The sequence below is a fragment of the Mus musculus genome, chromosome 11 (assembly GCF_000001635.26).
Source record: "Mus musculus strain C57BL/6J chromosome 11, GRCm38.p6 C57BL/6J".
In the NCBI taxonomy this organism is placed as follows: Eukaryota; Metazoa; Chordata; class Mammalia; order Rodentia; family Muridae; genus Mus; species Mus musculus.
This window is the reverse complement of record NC_000077.6, coordinates 82920946-82940001: the sequence shown is the minus strand read 5'-3', so window position 1 is coordinate 82940001 and position 19056 is coordinate 82920946. Positions and strand designations below refer to the sequence as shown.

At 53.0% G+C, this 19056-nt stretch overlaps 1 protein-coding gene and 1 long non-coding RNA gene across 2 annotated transcripts in view; one reads left to right on the top strand and one right to left on the bottom strand.

Moving 5' to 3' along the window:
• Positions 1-19056, bottom strand: part of Unc45b (unc-45 myosin chaperone B) — a 32154-nt gene that overhangs the window by 3405 nt on the left and 9693 nt on the right. Inside the window, exons 9-18 of the mRNA NM_178680.4 lie at positions 17083-17254; positions 13815-14115; positions 11253-11347; positions 10929-11070; positions 10441-10581; positions 6043-6170; positions 5191-5257; positions 3515-3628; positions 3063-3178; positions 2149-2266 (exon numbers count right to left, since the gene is read on the bottom strand). Of these exons, the coding sequence (NP_848795.3) occupies positions 2149-2266; positions 3063-3178; positions 3515-3628; positions 5191-5257; positions 6043-6170; positions 10441-10581; positions 10929-11070; positions 11253-11347; positions 13815-14115; positions 17083-17254 (1394 nt within the window). The remainder of the gene's footprint in view (positions 1-2148; positions 2267-3062; positions 3179-3514; positions 3629-5190; positions 5258-6042; positions 6171-10440; positions 10582-10928; positions 11071-11252; positions 11348-13814; positions 14116-17082; positions 17255-19056) is intronic.
• Positions 6619-15101, top strand: Unc45bos (unc-45 myosin chaperone B, opposite strand). The gene is made up of 2 exons (NR_167696.1): positions 6619-6686; positions 13861-15101. It is a non-coding gene; the product is annotated as an unc-45 myosin chaperone B, opposite strand (long non-coding RNA).

Sequence of the window (19056 nt, the reverse complement as noted above, 5' to 3'; positions counted from 1 at the left end):
GGCAAAAGGAGGGGTGGGGGGCACTTCCCACCTCCCCTATATTGTGTGGTCTACCCCTTCTGTTTGCAACTCTTCTCTAGGAAAAATGCAACTTCTCTTTGGAAAATACAGACTGCTTCCATGACAGTCCTGGGCCTTTGTGGTCTGCAGTACAATGGGTTTGCATGGAGAGTTGCACAGGAGCAGGAGCAATTGGGGAGTCTGCTTGGTATTGGGGAGTGATTGTCCTGTCTCCACCAGGTGACACTAAAGTGTCCCCAACACCTGAAAACAGAAGTGCCCTGACGCCTCCCAGCACCCTGACCTGTCACAGAGAGGTATCAAGGCCACATAACAGCTTGCTGCCATCCTTCAATACAAGACAGTAAAATCTAGTTGATCAGGTTTAAGGGCATTCTATTGGAGCAAATATCCAAAATGTGGATCTCTGAAAGAGGATAATTGTCACAGATCCCCAGGTAAGGTCCTCCATCTGCATGTCCCTGGATCTGGAGTGATAGCTATCAGACGGAAGGGGATGGAAGAAGAGGTCAGTATGGTCCTCTCTTGTGGGGACCAACTGTCACTAGAAGTAGCTGTCCCACCAAGGACCACAGCCCTCCCTTCTCTTATACCTGTGCCCATAGTCTAGTTATCAAGAATGGACTGGAAAAAGAGGTAAGTTCTGTCATCTGTCACTGGCAGGCCACCTAGGATAAGAGGCAAATTCTCCTTCTATGTTCACTCCCACTCGCTACCAAACAGAGACCACTCCAGGTTGGTAGGAAGGAGGTCTTCCTGATGCCCCCAAAGGCTTGGATTCCTAGTCACTGTGCAGACAAGCCACCAACTCAGAAGTGCTCTGATGTGACCAGAAATGAACTTCTGCTCCTTTAAGACCACTGTGTAATTGATTCTATTGTTGCAGCAGCAGGCACTCCCCAGGGAAGGCTGCCTCCTCTTTTACATTGCCCTCTTTATACCCAACACCATCCCTGACTCCTTGGACACACCCCTTTTCTCCCAGGTCCTAACTCAGCCTCAGGCCAGCCCCCCCCCCAATGGACTCTAGTAACTCAGTCCCTGCTGATTGTCTCTAGCAAGCTTTCATAAGTTGGCTTTTCCACTATGTGGTGGTTAGAATAAGAATGGACCCATAGGCTCATATGTTTGATCACTTGGCCCCAGTTGGTGGAACTGTTTGGAAAGGATTAGGAGGTGTGTGGCTTTGTGGAAAAGGTGTGTCACTGAAGATGGCTTTGAGGTTTCAAAAGACTCCTGTGATTCTCAGTATTCTCCCTTTGCCGCATGGTTGTGGATCAAGGTGTGAGTGTTCGGCTGTTCTCTTGGCCTGCCATCATGGCCTCTAACCCTCCTCCAAAAATGTACGCCAAATCAAACAGTTTCTTTTATAAGTTGCCCTGGTCCTGGTGCTTTATCACAGCAATAGTAAAGTAGGTAAGACACTCTAGTAGCAGGAGCGTGTCTAAGACTTGAATTAGATATAGAGGTGAATAATCTCAGGCCTCATAATGTCCAGAAGTGCCTCAGGCCTGGAACTGTCATGTCTCTGATATGCTCTGTGAGCACAATGATGTTTGGTCACCATGAGAAGAAGAAAATATCCACTAGAGACTCAGAATTCATTTTCACTTTACATCCTGTGATTTTTCAGTGGTCAGTACAGCTATGACGCATTGCAGGTTCCATAATGCTCTGCAGGTTCTGTGGACCTGGTGACATTCACAGTGAGGTTTTCTAAAGTGACCCAGAACTGTACTTCAGCATCTCTTCACTGTCCTGTGGATCTTTAGTGACTACAAATGGTCTAGCCTCTTGACTTCCAAGAGCCCTGATCTCCCAGCTTGCCTTGCTATGACATTATTTACGCTTAATTTACTTAGGTAAATGGCACCTTCCACCTCACTCAGACCACAGCTCAGCTTGGGATAGAATGCTGTGAAAATGTTTCCTGAGGGCTCCTACATGGAAACGGGGCAATACTCTTGATTGATCTGGGGACTCCTGGGTTCTCTCACCAAAATACTGTTTTAGTATCATCTCAGGGCTCCAGTCTCACCCCAAACCCAATATTCACATCTTGGTCACCCCATCTCTCTGAACCCCCAGCCTCATCCCGAGCCTGTCCCTCGGGAGCTCCAGCCTTACCTCCTTATTGAGCACCATGTTACACATGCATTCGGTGGCTGCCTGCCGTAGCTGGTCATGGTTCTCAAACATGTAGTTTTCAATGTCTGGCAAGGCCTTCTCCTTGAAGATCTTCTGCCTGGAATGGAGGGGAAGGGTGAGGAAGAAGGGGCCTTGAGTCCCCAGCAGTGAACATGCTAGGTTGGTCATGCAGGGTCCTTCCTCCATCTTCATGAGGTCCCTTCCACATCCTCATCCTGTACAAGGCACTGAGCCCACCTCCAGAAGGGGCACGGATAGATATAAGTTAAATGACGTGACAATCGTCTCCCAGGCACAGCGACGGGCTCTGGGATGAATGTGTCACCAGACTGGAGAGTCTCATTACTGAACAAGGAAATTCTCTCCCTTTTCCTGCTGTAGGTGAGATGGAGAGTTACCCTGTAGCCATGAGAGAGAAGAAAAGTCCTTCTGAAAGTTAAGACAACAGAAAGGAGGGGAGAGGGGGGACTGGTTGACTGGCATGGAGATAACTTTATAATCCCTGCATCACACCTGACGGGTTCATCCCAAACTTCATTTGCACGAGTCAATAAACTTCCTTCAAGCAGGGAGCCAGTTAGACCAGGTTTTCTGCCACTTAACACAACAACACATTACAGTCCATCATCCCTCTGCTTCCTAGAAGGAACACCTACTAATCCTTCCATCCACCTGCCTTCTCCTTCCTACTTTAGGGGGCAGGATGCCTTTGGGACATCTGCTTTACATAATCCTGTATGTTTTATGGGGTACCAGCTCAAACCCCACCTATCCTTGATTCATCTTTGATGTCATCCAAGCAGAGCCATCAGTACATGATACATACAGAATTTCAACCAAACACTCTATGGATACCTCTATGTCCCTCTGCCCTCTCCACCTGCCCCACATACCTGAGTTTGTCACTGCGCCCAGACAGGTTAGTCAGTCCCAGCAGAGCCTCATAGTTCTGAAGCCCATCCCTCTGTGTGTCCAGGAGACTCACGAGGGGCCGCACCACCTCATATACCTGCGGGGGAGGCATGGGTCAGGTGAGATACAGGCATTTCCCTGTCTCTTGCATCTGAAGCCCTATATTTCCAAAGCCCTTTCTTTCTCACACTCTGTCTGGCTTAATCTGTGATCCTGAGAGGTTGGGTTGTTCCCTTTTACTGTGCAGATGAGAAAGCTGAATTTCTAGGAGCACAATTGTGATCACTAGAGGTAGAGCCAGTCCTGGTGTCCAGGTGTCTGAATCATTATCCTCCCTCTGACAGCACCTCAACCCCTTTTTAGCAGAGATGAGGGGACAGGACCCTAAAAGCAATGGTGACTCCTTCATCACCCTTTCTTCTCAAATACCTACCCTCTCCCCAGGGAAGGCAATGTCCGGGTTGGAGACAGCAGCAATCTTGGCTAGCCCATGGGCTGCCTTCACCTTGCCCACATCTGTGCCCTCCAAAGCCAGGGGGATCAGGGCCTGCAAGAGAGAGCGCAGTCACTAGCCAGCAACAGACATCCAGAAGCCTCTCACTCCTCTGGCTCCAGCTGCCCTCTGTCTATCTGTCTGTCTGTCTAATCAGAGATCCACAGCATAATCAGCCCAGAGACCTGTTCCTTTCTAGACAGAGTCCCAAAGACTCGTGTGTGCAAGACTTGGTCTCCAGCTGTCAGGATGATGGGGAAGTGACTGGACTCTGAAGGCTCTGAGCTATCCCTCAGATTAATCCATTGATGAGCTCACAGCTGAAGGGGCAGTTGGAATGAAAGGCCTGGTTAGAGGGAGTACATCACTGGAGTGTGCCTTTAAAAAGGTGCGTCTTGTTTCCCTTCTACCTTCCCCATCTCCTTTCCCTCTCTTTCCTTCCTCTCATTCCTGACTCCTGAAGCGAGCAACTTTGCTTGGCTTCACACTCTGCCATGAGGTTCTGTCTCATCACTAAGCCACAGTGAGCCTGTCGTGGACTGGAACCTCTGAGAACATGAACCCAAACCAATGTTTCTTCCTCTAAAGTTGTCATCTCAGATATTCATCACAGAGACGGAGTCTGACTAACCCTAACATGTATAAAACAATTAAATACTTATCAAGGATTCACTGCCTGGTTCCCAGGATTGCCAAGGTCTCTACCTTCACTCCTCATTCCATTTTGAAAGAAAAATTAATAATCAATAGATTGATTTTTGCTAGGTGTGGTGGCACAGGCCTAAAATCTCAGCACCCAGGGAAATGAAGAAGGAAGATTACAACAATTTCAAGTCCAGCCTGAAGTGCATACATGACAAGAACTGGCTAGCCAGGGCTACAAGGTGAGACCCTGTCTCAAATAATGATGATAATAATAATAATAATAAGAAGAAGAAGAAGAAGAAGAAGAAGAAGAAGAAGAAAAGAAGAAGAAGAAGAAGAAGAAGAAGAAGAAGAAGAAGAAGAAGAAGAAGAAGAAGAAGAAACTTTGAATTTTACATTTTGTTCAAGCTAAATCCAATCCTATTTATCTATTTATTGAGCAGCTACTGAGAATTGATGCATCTAACCTACTTCCCACAAGTATCTGGAAAGTTAGACTATGATTTCTTCTCCCCATTTTGCAGAGAAAGAAATTGCAGTTCAGAGGAAGTAAAGTGCCCAGGTTTGCACAGCCAAAACAAAGAAGAGCAAACTCCCACTGCAAAAGAAGTTTTGATTTGTGTGGAGAAGCCCATGGTCTGCCTTCCAGCCGGAACAGAAGGGGTTGTGGGTGGGATTCCAAAGTAGATACCAGGGCATTACCAAATCAAGAAGGAACAAGTTTGGGCCAATGAATTAGATGGTGCAGATAACTAAGTAAGTGTGTTTTGCGAAGTTAGGGTGGTGTGAAACACATGACTTTGGAGTAGGGCAAGAGGGACTCACATATGTGCATGTGCATGTAGCATTAGTAGGCACATGAACACACACACACACACACACACACACACACACACACACACACACACACGCATGCTTCTTTCCAGTAGATCACCTTCTAAGACAGCAAGGACCTCATCTAGCCTAGTTACCTTGCCACCACCTTGAGCTACAATGGTGCCCCGGTCCTTTGGATTGTCACAGAGTGCCAGGAATACCCTGCAGAGACAATGATAAGAGAGAATGAATATTCACAATTCCTGTATCACACTTCCAGGAACCACACACAAGCCAGTCAGAGCCAGGAAACCCCAGAACAACAGAAGAAGCCTTGAAAGGCAGACTGCATGCCCTTACCTGGAATGGACCACCTTTAAAGGAGACTGTTGTGGCAATAAGTGGGGGCAAGGAATAAGACCAAGCAAGACCTCAAATATCCATCTCATTTCTATTTCTGGAATCAGCCAACAGCTTCCTGCTACCCCCAATCCAGGAGAAACTCTCCATGCCTACCCCCATTCCTGGGTAGACAGGGTCTATCCTGTTCCTGGCCCTGGTCCCACCTAATCCCACCACCACTCATAACACTAAGACATACCGCAGGAAAAAAACAAATTATACTCTTTATCTCTCCATCCTTGATGCCTTTTCCTTCCCTTCTCTTCTTTTGTGACCCTATTGAGTTATCACCTCTACCGGGAGGCCTTTCTGGACGCCCACCCACTTACCTTCTTACCTTCTAGTCTGGGTGGTTGGGACCTACTGCCTGGACTCCAACCACTGTGCTTCCCTGTCATGGCATTTACACTGTGATGTAACCTGCCTGCCTCCCCCTAGGTTACCCTTCATCTTTAAGAAAAAAGTAACTAAAAGGACCTCCCAGATGCAAGTTTTCAACTGTGGTGACCTGCCTTCTCTTTGTTCTCCATCCCTGGCTTAGTCTCTACCATTCACCTCCACCCAGGCTTCTGCCTCCCAATCTCCCCAGCCCACCCTGATTGCACCTGGCCAGCAGCTCCTTGGTCTGGTCTGTGAGGATGGCACTGTCTGCCTTCACCATGCAGGCCAGTGCAGATATGACACCTGCCTTCAGAAGACGTTTCACCCGCAAGTCAACGAAGTCCTTCTTGTCCTGGAGGGAACAAATGGATGGACATGGGGAAGGGACCAGTTGTCAGCCCCAGGTTGAGTCATTATGACAGATGCTCAGAGTGGGCAGTGGACAGGACCAAGGGCATGGTGCATACTCTCTGGAAATGTGCTTAAACCTCACACCTAGCCATGGGGCATGTATGTATGCTACATCCCTACCTGGATGAAGCACAGGGATGCAACTCAGTGGTAGAGCACCCGCCTAGCATGCCCAGGACATCACAAAGAAATGAAACCCATTAAGAGAATGAGTTGGCGACAAGAGCAAGTTCCCAATGTCTGGCACAAAGTAACACTCAGATTCTGATTGTTACAATAGAAGGGAGGAAAAAAGGAAAAAAAAAAAAAGACTTTCCGTGAGTTACATAAGAAACTACCAGCATGGCCCAGAGCTAGACCAAGCCTGAGGGGGGGGGGGGGGGGATTCCGGAGCGAGCAGGAGTCCAAAGCCAGCGAGCAGGGGCACGGAGCGAGCCCAGGTCCGGAGCGACCGCAGGTAGGAAGCGAGCCGGGGTCACGAGCGAGCGGGGGTCCGGAGCGAGCGTGGACACGGAGCGAGCGTGGACACGGAGCGAGCAGGGACCCGGAGCGATCGGGAGTCCGAAGCAAGTGGGGGTCCGGAGCGAGCGGGGATTCGGAGCGAGCGGGGGTCCGAAGCAAGTGGGGGTCCGGAGCGAGCGGGGATTCGGAGCGAGCGGGGGTCCGGAGCGAGCGGGGGTCCGGAGCGAGCGGGGGTCCGGAGCGAGCGGGGGTCCGGAGCGAGCGGGAGTCCGGAGCGAGCGGGAGTCCGGAGCGAGCGGGGGTCCGGAGCGAGTGGGGGTCAGGAGCGAGCGGGGGTCCGGAGCGAGTGGGGGTCAGGAGCGAGCAGGGAACGGGAGCGAGCGGGGGTCCAGAGCGAGCGGGGGTCCGGAGCGAGCAGGGATCCGGAGCGAGCGGGGATCTGGAGCGAGCGGGGACCCGAAGCGAGCGGGGGTCAGGAGCGAGCGGGAGTCCGGAGCGAGCGGGAGTCCGTAGCGAGCGGGAGTCCGGAGCGAGCGGGGGTCCGGAGCGAGCGGGGGTCCAGAGTGAGTGGGGGTCAGGAGCGAGCGGGGAACGGGAGCGAGCGGGGGTCCAGAGCGAGCGGGTGTCCGGAGCGAGCAGGGATCTGGAGCAAGCGGGGATCCGGAGCGAGCGGGGACCCGAAGCGAGCGGGGGTCAGGAGCGAGCGGGAGTCCGGAGCGAGCGGGGGTCCGGAGCGAGTGGGGGTCCGGAGCGAGCGGGGAACGGGAGCGAGCGGGGGTCCAGAGCGAGCGGGGGTCCGGAGTGAGCAGGGATCCGGAGCGAGCGGGGGTCCGGAGCGAGCGGGAGTCCGGAGCGAGCGGGAGTCCGGAGCGAGCGGGAGTCCGGAGCGAGTGGGGGTCCGGAGCGAGCGGGGAACGGGAGCGAGCGGGGGTCCAGAGCGAGCGGGTGTCCGGAGCGAGCAGGGATCCGGAGCGAGCGGGGATCCGGAGCGAGCGGGGACCCGAAGCGAGCGGGGGTCAGGAGCGAGCGGGAGTCCGGAGCGAGCGGGAGTCCGGAGCGAGCGGGAGTCCGGAGCGAGTGGGGGTCAGGAGCGAGCGGGGAACGGGAGCGAGCGGGGAACGGGAGCGAGCGGGTGTCCGGAGCGAGCAGGGATCCGGAGCGAGCGGGGATCCGGAGCGAGCGGGGACCCGAAGCGAGCGGGGGTCAGGAGCGAGCGGGAGTCCGGAGCGAGCGGGGGTCCGGAGCGAGTGGGGGTCCGGAGCGAGCGGGGGTCCGGAGGGAGCGTGGACACGGAGCGAGCGGGGATCCGGAGCGAGCGGGGACCCGAAGCGAGCGGGGGTCAGGAGCGAGCGGGAGTCCGTAGCGAGCGGGGGTCAGGAGCGAGCGGAGGTCCGGAGCGAGTGGGGGTCCGGAGCGAGCGGGGGTCCGGAGCGAGCGGGGGTCCGGAGCGAGCAGGGACCCGGAGCGATCGGGAGTCCGGAGCGAGTGGGGGTTCGGAGCGATCGTGGATTCGGAGCGAGCGGGGATCCGGAGGGAGCGGGGACCCGAAGCGAGCGGGGGTCCGTAGCGAGCGGGAGTCCGGAGCGAGCGGGGGTCCGGAGCGAGCGGGGGTCCGGAGCGAGTGGGGGTCAGGAGCGAGCGGGGGTCTGGAGCGAGCGGGGGTCAGGAGCGAGCGGCGGTCCGGAGCGACCGGGGGTCCGGAGCGAGCGGGGGTCCGGAGCGAGCGGGGGTCCGGAGCGAGCGGGGGTCAGGAGCGAGTGGGGGTCAGGAGCGAGCGGGGGTCCGGAGCGAGCGGGGGTCCGGAGCGAGCGGGGACCCGAAGCGAGCGGGGGTCAGACGCGAGCGGGGGTCCGGAGCGAGCGGGGACCCGAAGCGAGCGGGGGTCAGGAGCGAGTGGGGGTTCGGAGCGATCGGGGATTCGGAGCGAGCGGGGATCCGGAGCGAGCGGGGACCCGAAGCGAGCGGGGGTGGGTCCGTAGCGAGCGGGTGTCCGTAGCGAGCGGGAGTCCGGAGCGAGCGGGAGTCCGGAGCGAGCGGGGGTCCGGAGCGAGCGGGGGTCCGGAGCGAGTGGGGGTCCGGAGCGAGCGGGGAACGGGAGCGAGCGGGGGTCCAGAGCGAGCGGGTGTCCGGAGCGAGCGGGGATCCGGAGCGAGCGGGGATCCGGAGCGAGCGAGCGGGGACCCGAAGCGAGCGGGGGTCAGGAGCGAGCGGGAGTCCGGAGCGAGCGGGAGTCCGGAGCGAGCGGGAGTCCGGAGCGAGCGGGGGTCCGGATCGAGTGGGGGTCAGGAGCGAGCGGGGAACGGGAGCGAGCGGGGGTCTGGAGCGAGCGGGGGTCCGGATCGAGTGGGGGTCAGGAGCGAGCGGGGAACGGGAGCGAGCGGGGGTCTGGAGCGAGCGGGGGGTCAGGAGCGAGCGGGGACCCGAACGAGCGGGGGTCAGGAGCGAGCGGGAGTCCGGAGCGAGCGGGGGTCCGGAGCGAGTGGGGGTCAGGAGCGAGCGGGGAACGGGAGCGAGCGGGAGTCCAGAGCGAGCGTGTGTCCGAAGCGAGCAGGGATCCGGAGCGAGCGGGGATCCGGAGCGAGCGGGGATCCGAAGCGAGCGGGGACCCGAAGCGAGCGGGGGTCAGGAGCGAGCGAGAGTCCGTAGCGAGCGGGAGTCCGGAGCGAGCGAGAGTCCGGAGCGAGTGGGGGTCCGGAGCGAGCGGGGAACGGGAGCGAGCGGGGGTCTGGAGCGAGCGGGGGTCCGGAGCGAGCGGAGACCCGGAGCGAGCGGGGGTCCGGAGCGAGTGGGGGTCCGGAGCGAGCGGGGGTCAGGAGCGAGTGGGGGTCAGGAGCGAACAGGGACCCGGAGCGATCGGGAGTCCGGAGCGAGCGGGGGTCCGGAGCGAGCGGGGGTCCGGAGCGAGCCGGGATCCGGAGCGAGCGGGAGTGGGTTGGGGTCCGGAACGAGGGGGGGCTCCGGAGCGAGCCGGGGTCCGGAGCGAGCAGGGGTCCGGTGCGAGCAGGGATCCGGAGCGAGCGGGGGTCCGGAGCGAGCGGGATCCGGAGCGAGCATGGGTCCGGAGCGAGCGAGGGTCCGGAGCGAGCGTGTGTAGGGAGCGACCGGGGGTCAGCAGCGACCGGGGGTCGGGAGGGAGCGGGGATTCGGAGCGTGCGTGGGTCCGGAGCGACCGGGGATCAGAGAAGGGAAGGGGGTTGAGGGGAATCGGTATAAAAAAAAACAAACAAAAAACAAAAAACACCAGCAGCGGTCCTGTGGAGAAGGCCTCACTGCATGGCTAAGTTCTCTCTACTGTCCACCACCTCATTTTGTAACACACATACAGTTTTTATCATTTCCTAAAATCCAAACGCTCTCACTTGCTGGGAGAGTACTTTTCCATAATGGTTCATCTGCAAATGACCTGCAGATATATCCTTGTGTGGGGATAATCACCTTACATACCCTTGTGTTAGGGGTTTTGTGACATTTGAGCATAGAAACTCGGCATTCATATCCCTAAGTCCAGATACCCCAGAAAAATCAAAATTCTATGACTAGGAGGCATGAAATGAAACACAAGTGTCCATGAAATCAGCAACAAGTGTTGCGAAATGTTCATCTGGCTCTGTTTAATCAGATTACAAAAGCCCCGACCCTAGTCAGAAAATTAAAAGACAGAAATCATAAAAATTGACTATTGTCATCGTCAAGCCGCTCATGGTCTCAATGACCACACAGCTCCTTGCCTGAGCTGCCCCTGTACCCACCTTGGGGTGCTCCTCTGGCACATGTTGCTTGGAGAACTTGGCCAGCTGCACCAGCTCAGGGACGACCTCCTTGACATCATAGCTGTTGGTGCAGTTTACCAGGGTGTTGGCCACTGAGTAGAGGATGGTCTTGTCACTGGTCTGGAAGCCCAGGGTTAGGAAAAAACAGAAAGAAGTCACCAGAGTGATAGATCAGAGGACGTCTCTAGGCTGATCCTAGTGGACCCCCTCCCACTTCCAGAAGAGTCTAGACACCGTCTGTGCTCCCTCCGGATCTCGCTGCCTAAGGGTCCCAGACAGACATGTCCTATCATTTTGACAGGACAGAGCTGTGAGTCCCACAACCAGAGGGCCATCCAGTGAAAGAACCAATCCGGCTTCACCAGGGAAGGTGGAGCCAGGGTGAGCTCACAGCCAGCTGAGTCCTGAACACCAGGGCCAACAGACTGGCACCCTTCCCTGCGCTTCGAGATCTGGACCACTCTTGCCTTGGCCAACTCAAACATGGCCTGCAGAGCAGGGATGTCCTGGACAAAGTCGTCCTTCACGTCAGCGTCCAGCGTGAGGTAGGCCAGGCCCTCCACTGCCCAGCGCCGCGTCCGGGTGTCTATGGCGGTGTTACACAGCCACCTGGAAGCGGAGAGTGAGGAAACCAGTGCAGAAGGAGCCAGGGCTCTGACCAACAGTGACTGAGGTTCAGGATAACAGGTAGCCAGCGAGGGGTCTTTTCCAGCCTGACATCACTGAAGGGCACCCCAGAAATCCCTCATAGAGGCCCATGAGGAGGCAGAGGTTCCAGAGGCATAACTTACTTTCGACACTGCTTGGCTAGCTTCTCTGTTGACCCTTCAGCAAACTGTCTGAGACCATAGTCGGAGCCTCCAGCTGAGCCAAGTTTACAGAGCCCCTGTGGCGAGGGGATACAGGAGGATCAGTAACACTGAGGCCTGAGTCAGGGCCTGTGGTCAACACTGTCCCCCTTTCTCTGCCTGGACACACCTCTGTGCCCGTGCCACCTCTTCTGAGATGCCCTCCCCCGTTCTCCGATGTGGGAAGATGCCCACAAAGCCACAGGTCTTCACCATTTTGACTTCTTCGATGTTTTGAAAAATTTGCACAAGAGAATCATACTAAATATCTGTGGCCACTGTGAGAGATGGTGTGAGAAAGCAAAGAAGTCACATCATGTGGCCAACAAATTCAGACATACAAAGTCTAACCCAGGGGGAAAAAAATGGACCCTTGTCAGGAAAAGAGCAATGTCTTCTGGGGCAGAAAAGCTATCATGCCCACAGCAAACATAGTGGTGCACATCTTTAATCACAGCAGACAGGCAGCAGAGGCAGGTGGATCTCTGGGAATTCAAGGCCAACCTGGTCTACAGCATGAGTTCCAGGCCAGCCAAAGCTAAAGAAGCAAAAAATTGACTGATGTGAGGAGCTGCAGAGATGGCTCACTGAGTGAAGCCCTTGCTGTGTAAGCATGAGAATCCCAGCTCAGATCCCAGAACTGTGTGAAGCTGAACATAGATAGCATGCATGGGTCTATGATGCCAAGGGTTCCTTCAGTGGAGGCCAGTCAGTCTGGTTATGCAATGGCATGTATCAAACAAGGTAAAAATGCAACAGTCAACACCCAGGGTGTCCACTGATCTCCAGACATGTGCCATGACACACAGACACACAAACACACACAGACACACACAGAGTTTTTTTTCTTAATTATATGACCCAGGCAGAGTGCTGCAGGCCTATAATTCCAGCTCAAAGGGGATAGAAGCAGAAGAATAATGAGTTGAAGGCCAGACTGGGGCCTACAGAGTATGTTTGAGGCCAGCCTGGAATCTAAAATAAGACTCAAAAAAAAAATGTCTGGAGCTATTGGCCTTTAATTCCAGCATCAAAAAGCTGTGGCAGGAGGATTGCAAGTTCAAGGTCAGCTTGGAACACATTATCACAATAAGCTGCAACCTATTTTCAAAAACAGAACTGCAACAACAAAAACTATTATTGTGGGCTAGAGAGACTGCTCTGCAGTCAAGAGCACTGGCTGCTCTTCCAGAGGTCCTGAGCTCAATTCCCAGCAACCACATGGTGACTCACAACCATCTGTAATGAGATCTGATGCCCTCTTCTGGTGTGTGTCTGACAGCTACAGTGTACTCACATACATAACATAAATAAATATTTTTATTTTAAAAAAATCTCTGCCATATTGCATGTAGGAGGGAACTTGGGTTTGAGAGACTATGTTTATGAAAGGGTAGGTGCTTAAATGAAATAAATTGTTTGGAATACTAAATGTCTCTAGAGAAAAAAACTATCAATGTGAATTCAAATCTAGGTCTATGAATCAAATCTTCTCTGTAATTTTTTTTATCAGGTAAAGGAAGGAGAGTGTAAAGAATTCAGTAAGGCAAAAAGAGTAAAACAGAAAGTCTGACAGCTGGCTAAAGACACGCATTTGTTGGTGTCTGCTCTGCAAGCACCCTGGACAGTGTCCATGTTTGTGTCTTCACAGGATGGTAGTTTCCTAGTGCTAAGCTCAGGGCCATCCTCCTGACTTCATTCTCACAGCCCTACCTATCACTTTGTCTGCAGGGGCACATGGATAGACCTGGGGGGGGGGGGTCCCTAGTACCTGCCCCTGCCCCTGCCCCTGCCCCTGCCCTCATACTGGCTGGTTTTATGTCTACTTGACACAAACAAGAGTCATCAGAGAGGAAGGAGCCTCAATTGAGAAAAATGTCTCCAAAGATCCAGCTGTAAGCATTTTCTTAATTAGTGATCAAGGAGAGGGGGCCCAGCCCATTGTGGTGATACCACCCCTGGGCTGGTGCCATCTGCCTTCAATGATATGGAAGTGCAAGCTGAATTAACCCTTTCCTTCCTAACCTGATTTTTGGTCATGGTGTTTCATCACAGCATTAATAACACTAAGATAGCCCTGATGGTGGTTTGGATATGTTTGACCCATGGGAAATGGCACTAACGGAAGGTGTGGCCTTGTTGGAGGAAGTGTGTCGTTGTGTAGGCAAGCTTTGAGGTCTCCTAGTGCTCAGGCTCCACCCAGTGCAGAAGGAATCCTCCTCCTGGCTGCCTGTGGCTCAAGAACTCTTAGCTCCTCCAGCACTATGTCTGCTTGCATGCTGCCATACTTCCCACCGTGATAACGGGCTGAATCCCTGAAATTGTAAGCCAGCCCCCATTAAATGTTGTCCTTTATATGAATTTCCACGGTCACGGAGTCTCTTCACAGCAATGGAAACCCTAAGACACGCCTCCCTCAAGGATGGGCACGCCCCCCTCAAGGATGGCGGTCATGTTTTATTCATCCTGGTATCCCCAGCGGCACTCGGCGCCCAGTCCACTCACCACCAGCGTGCGGATCTTGATCTTCTCATTCTTTGTGGTCTTGTAGATCTGCTTAAGAAGTGTCACTCCGTTGGTGATGATGAAGGTGGCCCGGCTGAGCTTCGTGGAGGCGTGGATGAGAGCCTCCACAGCCACCAGCTGGTCTGCCTCGCGCTCCGAGCCACACAGAGCCACCATCATCTCCATCACACCTTTCATGCCCAGCAGCTGATTGCCCAGGTCAAAGGGCCCCTGCAAGATGCCGGACACCGTCTGGATGGCATTTACATTCTTGTCCATGTCCTGGGGGTCAAATTTGCTCCTAAAACAGACGACAAGGATGGTCAAGAGAATCAACCCAAGGAGGTAGAAAAGATAGCATGAAGGAAAGATTTAAATTTGCCTTTTTTCAGGAGCTGTGTGGCACTGGGCCAGTCACTGAACCTGAGTCTCAGCTCTTTGGTCTATAAATAGAGAGCATAGTGCTGTTATTTCTTAAGGACACATGACATCATGGCTGCTCACAGGGTATGTCCCCCTGACAGCACATTGACCTTCAGGATTGACCTTCAGGAAGTTGAATTATTGGACAGAGAAGGAAGCAGCATTGAGGAATGCATTGGCCTGCATTGCAGTCACCCCGAAGTTTCTCCCTTGATGAGCTGGGGTACCCTAGAGTGTCATTTCAAATTGGGATGAGTGACAAGTCATGAGATGCTAGTTACAGCCCCCTCCGCTGAGGCAAGGACCAATAGGAGACCTCGGCTGATGGCTATCAGCCAACAACAGCTCCAGCCTTCCCTGCTTGGGGGGACAGTGCATAACCATAGTCACAGATAGGCCCAGTGAGGCACCTGAGGAGCTGCCCTCTATCACGTGACGGTACGGAACTCAATTTGGAATCTCATGAGATGAAACAGTGAAGGGGAAACAACCAAAAGTGGAGGTGGAATGGCCCAAGGACATAAATGGGGACCAGGGTACACACAGAGCCCCAGAGTTAAAAGCAGTGGATATGTCCTACAGACACCTGTGCAGGCTGAATAGCCGCCTGACAACTGCCTTATCCCAGTAGTCCCAGCTGACCAACAAGCTGTCTTCCCCTGAGCTCAGGGACATTGACCAATCAGGCCTGGACACTCTACAAGCATGAGTTCCTCACGTGCATGGAGGACCTACATGGGCGGCAACCCTGTATCTGCCAGCCCGTTCATGCGTTTAAAGAGCCACTACCTGACCAAGGCTTGCTCAGGGCTTCATCTCCCACCTAGCTGGAGCTTGCATCTCAATAAAAAGCTTTTCCTCGTAGCTCTCTAGGTCCAGACTTTTTTCTTTAAAAAAAAAAAAAAAAAAAGATTTATTTTTTATTATTATATCTAAGTACACTGTAGCTGTCTTCAGATGCACCAGAAGAGGACATCATATTTCATTACAGATGGTTGTGAGCCACCATATGGTTGCTGAGATTTGAACTCAGGACCTTCAGAAGAGCAGTCGGTGCTCTTAACCACTGAGCCATCTCTCCAGCCCCCAGACTTCTTTCTAAGGCTTATGGAACTAAGACTCAAGCTGCAAGGACAGGGGGATTTCTGAAGTTAGTAGAATGGGCTGAAGCTCTGGTAGGCAGCTTCAGCCATGAAGAGCTTTAAGAGCCAAAGTCAAGGTTAGTAGAAAAACAGGACTGAATGGGCACTGGCACGCTGGACAGCTCAATGTAGTTCTTCATTTAGCAGTTGAAAAAAAAAAATACTTAGGTGATAGGAATGTATCAGGCTTGTTGCCAGACATAGTGGCTCACACCTTTTATCCCAGCATTTGGGAAGCAGAGGCGCTTGATTTCTGTGAGTTCAGGGCCAGCATGATCTACATAGAGAGTTCTATGTCAGTAGGAGCCACATAGTGAGACCTTTTCTAAAAAAGATAGATAGATAGATAGATAGATAGATAGATAGATACATACATACATACATAGGTAGGTACAAAGATAGATACATATGCGGGAAGTGGGTGTTGGCCGCAGGCCCGGTGAAACCCACTTGTTTACTGCCTTGCCTGAGCATGCGCAGTGAGGCTGCATGCATGGGCTGCCTGCCAGGCTGGACAGTTCCTTTTTTTTTTTTAAAGATTTATTTATTATTATATGAAAGTACAGTGTAGCTGTCTTCAGACGCCCCAGAAAAGGGCGTCAGATCTCATTATGGATGGTTGTGAATCACCATGTGGTTGCTGGGATTTGAACTCAGGACCTTCAGAAGAGCAGTCAGTGCTCTTAACCACTGAGCCATCTCTCCAGCCTGGACAGTTCCTTATGATCCAGACCTGTCAGCCTATCTGTGAACGACCTAAGCTCGTGCCTGGAACGTGTGTGAATTCTGATTGGATGGGGTGGGGTGGCGCTAGAAGGAGGAGTAGGAGTGAGTAGTGAGAAGAGTTTAGCCCTTGCTGCAAGAAGGATGGAGTAGTAGAAGCTGTTGTAAAAGAAGCCAGTAGTAGTGAAGAGAGTTTGTTTAGCCCTTGCCCTAGATAGAAGCCAGAAGTAGAAAAGGAGTAGTTTAGCCGTTGCCCTAAGAAGAAGCTGCTGGGGAAGAGAGCTGTAAAAGAAAAAGCTGGAAGCATGAGCTCGACTTGGCTACTGTGTTGTCCGTGTCGCTGTGGGCCGGAGACTGTGGGGACCGGGACATACATAGATAGATAATGAATGTACGAATGTGCCCTACAAAATCTAGAACGTATCTGGCCCTTTACAAAACCAGCATGCCACCTTAGGAGGAAAGAGAGGACACAGAGGAAAGGTGATGCCCTTTCCCCCCCAGGACTCATCCAGAGTGCAGCTTCCTTAAGCCACACTCCGAGTTCTGAGGCATGCGTGTGTTCCAGAAATCTGGACAATGTACTGGAATCACTTAACAGTCAAAGAGCTGCATCAAAGGAATGGTGGGGAACATGTAAGGAGAAAGACTCATCACAGCTGATGGAGAGGTCCACACAGGAGGAACTGCAGACCTCCACCAACAGCCTGGACCAGTGCACCATCATGGGAGTGCAGCCTCCTAGAAATATCTTCTAACCCCAGTCAAGCCATGAAGCCATCAAACCACTGGGTGGCTGCAGCCTAGACCAGTGTGATTGTGCCTGGCTGGGAGACCCCAAGCTAGAATTCCCTAGCTACACAACTCCCAGATACCCATCTTAATGAGAGGTAATAAATTGCTATCATTTCTGTAAGTTACAGAAGGTAGGGGTGGCTGGCTACACAGCCACAGGTGGCTGGCGCCTCCTGGGAACTCACGTGATATACTCCTCACAGATCTTGCGGAAGTGGTCGCGCTCTGGGTCACAGCGCAGGTCATCATAGAGCTTGTTGATGAGGATGGAGGCCAGCATGCGGGTGTTGTCCGTCAGGGGTAGGCAGGAGGGCAGGTCTGGAACCTGCCCCACCACCTTCAGGATCTTCCTCAGACCTGTGGAGTGATGGCCACAAGAGTGAGATTCTCAAGGGTCTCTGTCCCCCTGAAAAGTGTCTCATCGCTGGTCCCCACCGGCTGTGACTGCAGACAGTACATGGCCTCTTCGGAGTTCAGGGAACTGGAGAGGGGACAAGAGGCTCAAGCCTTTCATCTGATCCTGCACCTGTGGAGCAAGCCACCTCTTGCATGGCCAATATTTCCTCCATATTTAAACACAACAGTAGTTGATCTCAGTTCATGGGTTGGGTCCAATCTTCCTTATATATGACTTCATACTATCTATTTCCCGGGCCTCAGTATTATTATCATTTACAAAGGTGAAAAAACACGACCTATTTAATAGACTCGAGGACTCATTCAGATGATGTACAGAAACAGTCTAGCAACCATCCAGAGGCATAATGACTCTTCAAATGTCTATCACTTCTATAGTAGTTATTAATCATTCTCTCTTCTCGTTACCTTATGGATGAACCTTCGGTGGCTTCTTCCACCAGACTAAATTCAAGACTCACTTGTCTGTTGAGCAAGTAGATTAACAAATGGACGAGCCCCTTATCTGTCCTACCTTCAGCCTGGTATGGGAAATGGGTATGTAAACATGCCAGGAAGGTTCTACCGGTACTGGATGCTAACAATGCAGATGAGGAACCAGCTTCAACAGAGCTGCAAGCTGGGGGTTCAGACAGAGCTCAGTGGCAGGCAGGGGGGTTTCCCTAGCATATCAAAGGCCCTGGTTTGATCCTCCTTTCTCTAAAAGGTGATTGGTCAGGCTCAGAGTCAGATGGAAGACCAGGCCTCTTGCTCCCTCTCCAGATTGTACTGAGCTTTCCCTTCGTGCCAAGGAGCTTTGGGGCTTAGTTCCCTGATCCAAGCTTAAGAACCATCCGACTGCTCAGCAATCAGTTCCGACTTTCGGATGTGGAGAAGCCACTCATAATCTTGTGGCCAGCCAAGTGACACAACACAGAGAGGACACCTTCCCTGTGAGGTCTGTTGTCAAGCCCAGCATGTTAACTGCCATGCCATAAAGCCTATGGGATATCTAATGTCAGAGGAAGCTTGGAGATGGAGAGACCTTGAGTGACACCTGTCAGAGATAGGAAGAAGGGCGGAGGCAAACGCAGGAGGGGTGGAGCTCGGCTTGGGGGGGGGTGGGGCTGAAAGTGATTGACAGCAACGTTACACTGCATATATTTTACCACTGCAAGGAACAAACACCTCCACTTACTCTCTATTCCTCTTGGTACACCTGACGCCAGCTGAGTATCCTACAATTCAACTCTGACACTACCTGGGGTTGGCACAGACCTCTCAGACTGAGGGCTCAGTCCCGCAAGATGCCCTCCACTGCAAACAGTCCTAGCTTTCCTCCATCCTCTGCCCAGCATGCTTAAAAACAAGGGCCCCCTGGGATCCCCTTGTCAGGCTGATAATGTGTGAGACTGGCTCACGGAACTCAGAACAGTTTACTTACTATACTATCAGTTCATAAAAAGGATGAGACAGGAAGGCCTGGATGGGGGAGGGACGCAGGATAAGATGTACGTAAAGGCAGGGCCTGGAGCTGGAGAGTCTTCAAGTGCTGCCTTCCCAGAGCCCGTTCACATCCCTCACCTCGGAAACTCTGAGCCTCCTCAGTGAGGGGTGGGTTTGTATTTGCTTTGTTGAAATAGAGGCTTCACGAAGTAGACATGATTATGTCACTATCTGTTAGTGATTACCTCAGTCTCGGGTTCTCACCCTGAGGTCAAAGGTTGGGGGGTGAGAGATGCGAATGAGCAGCGTAGGAATTT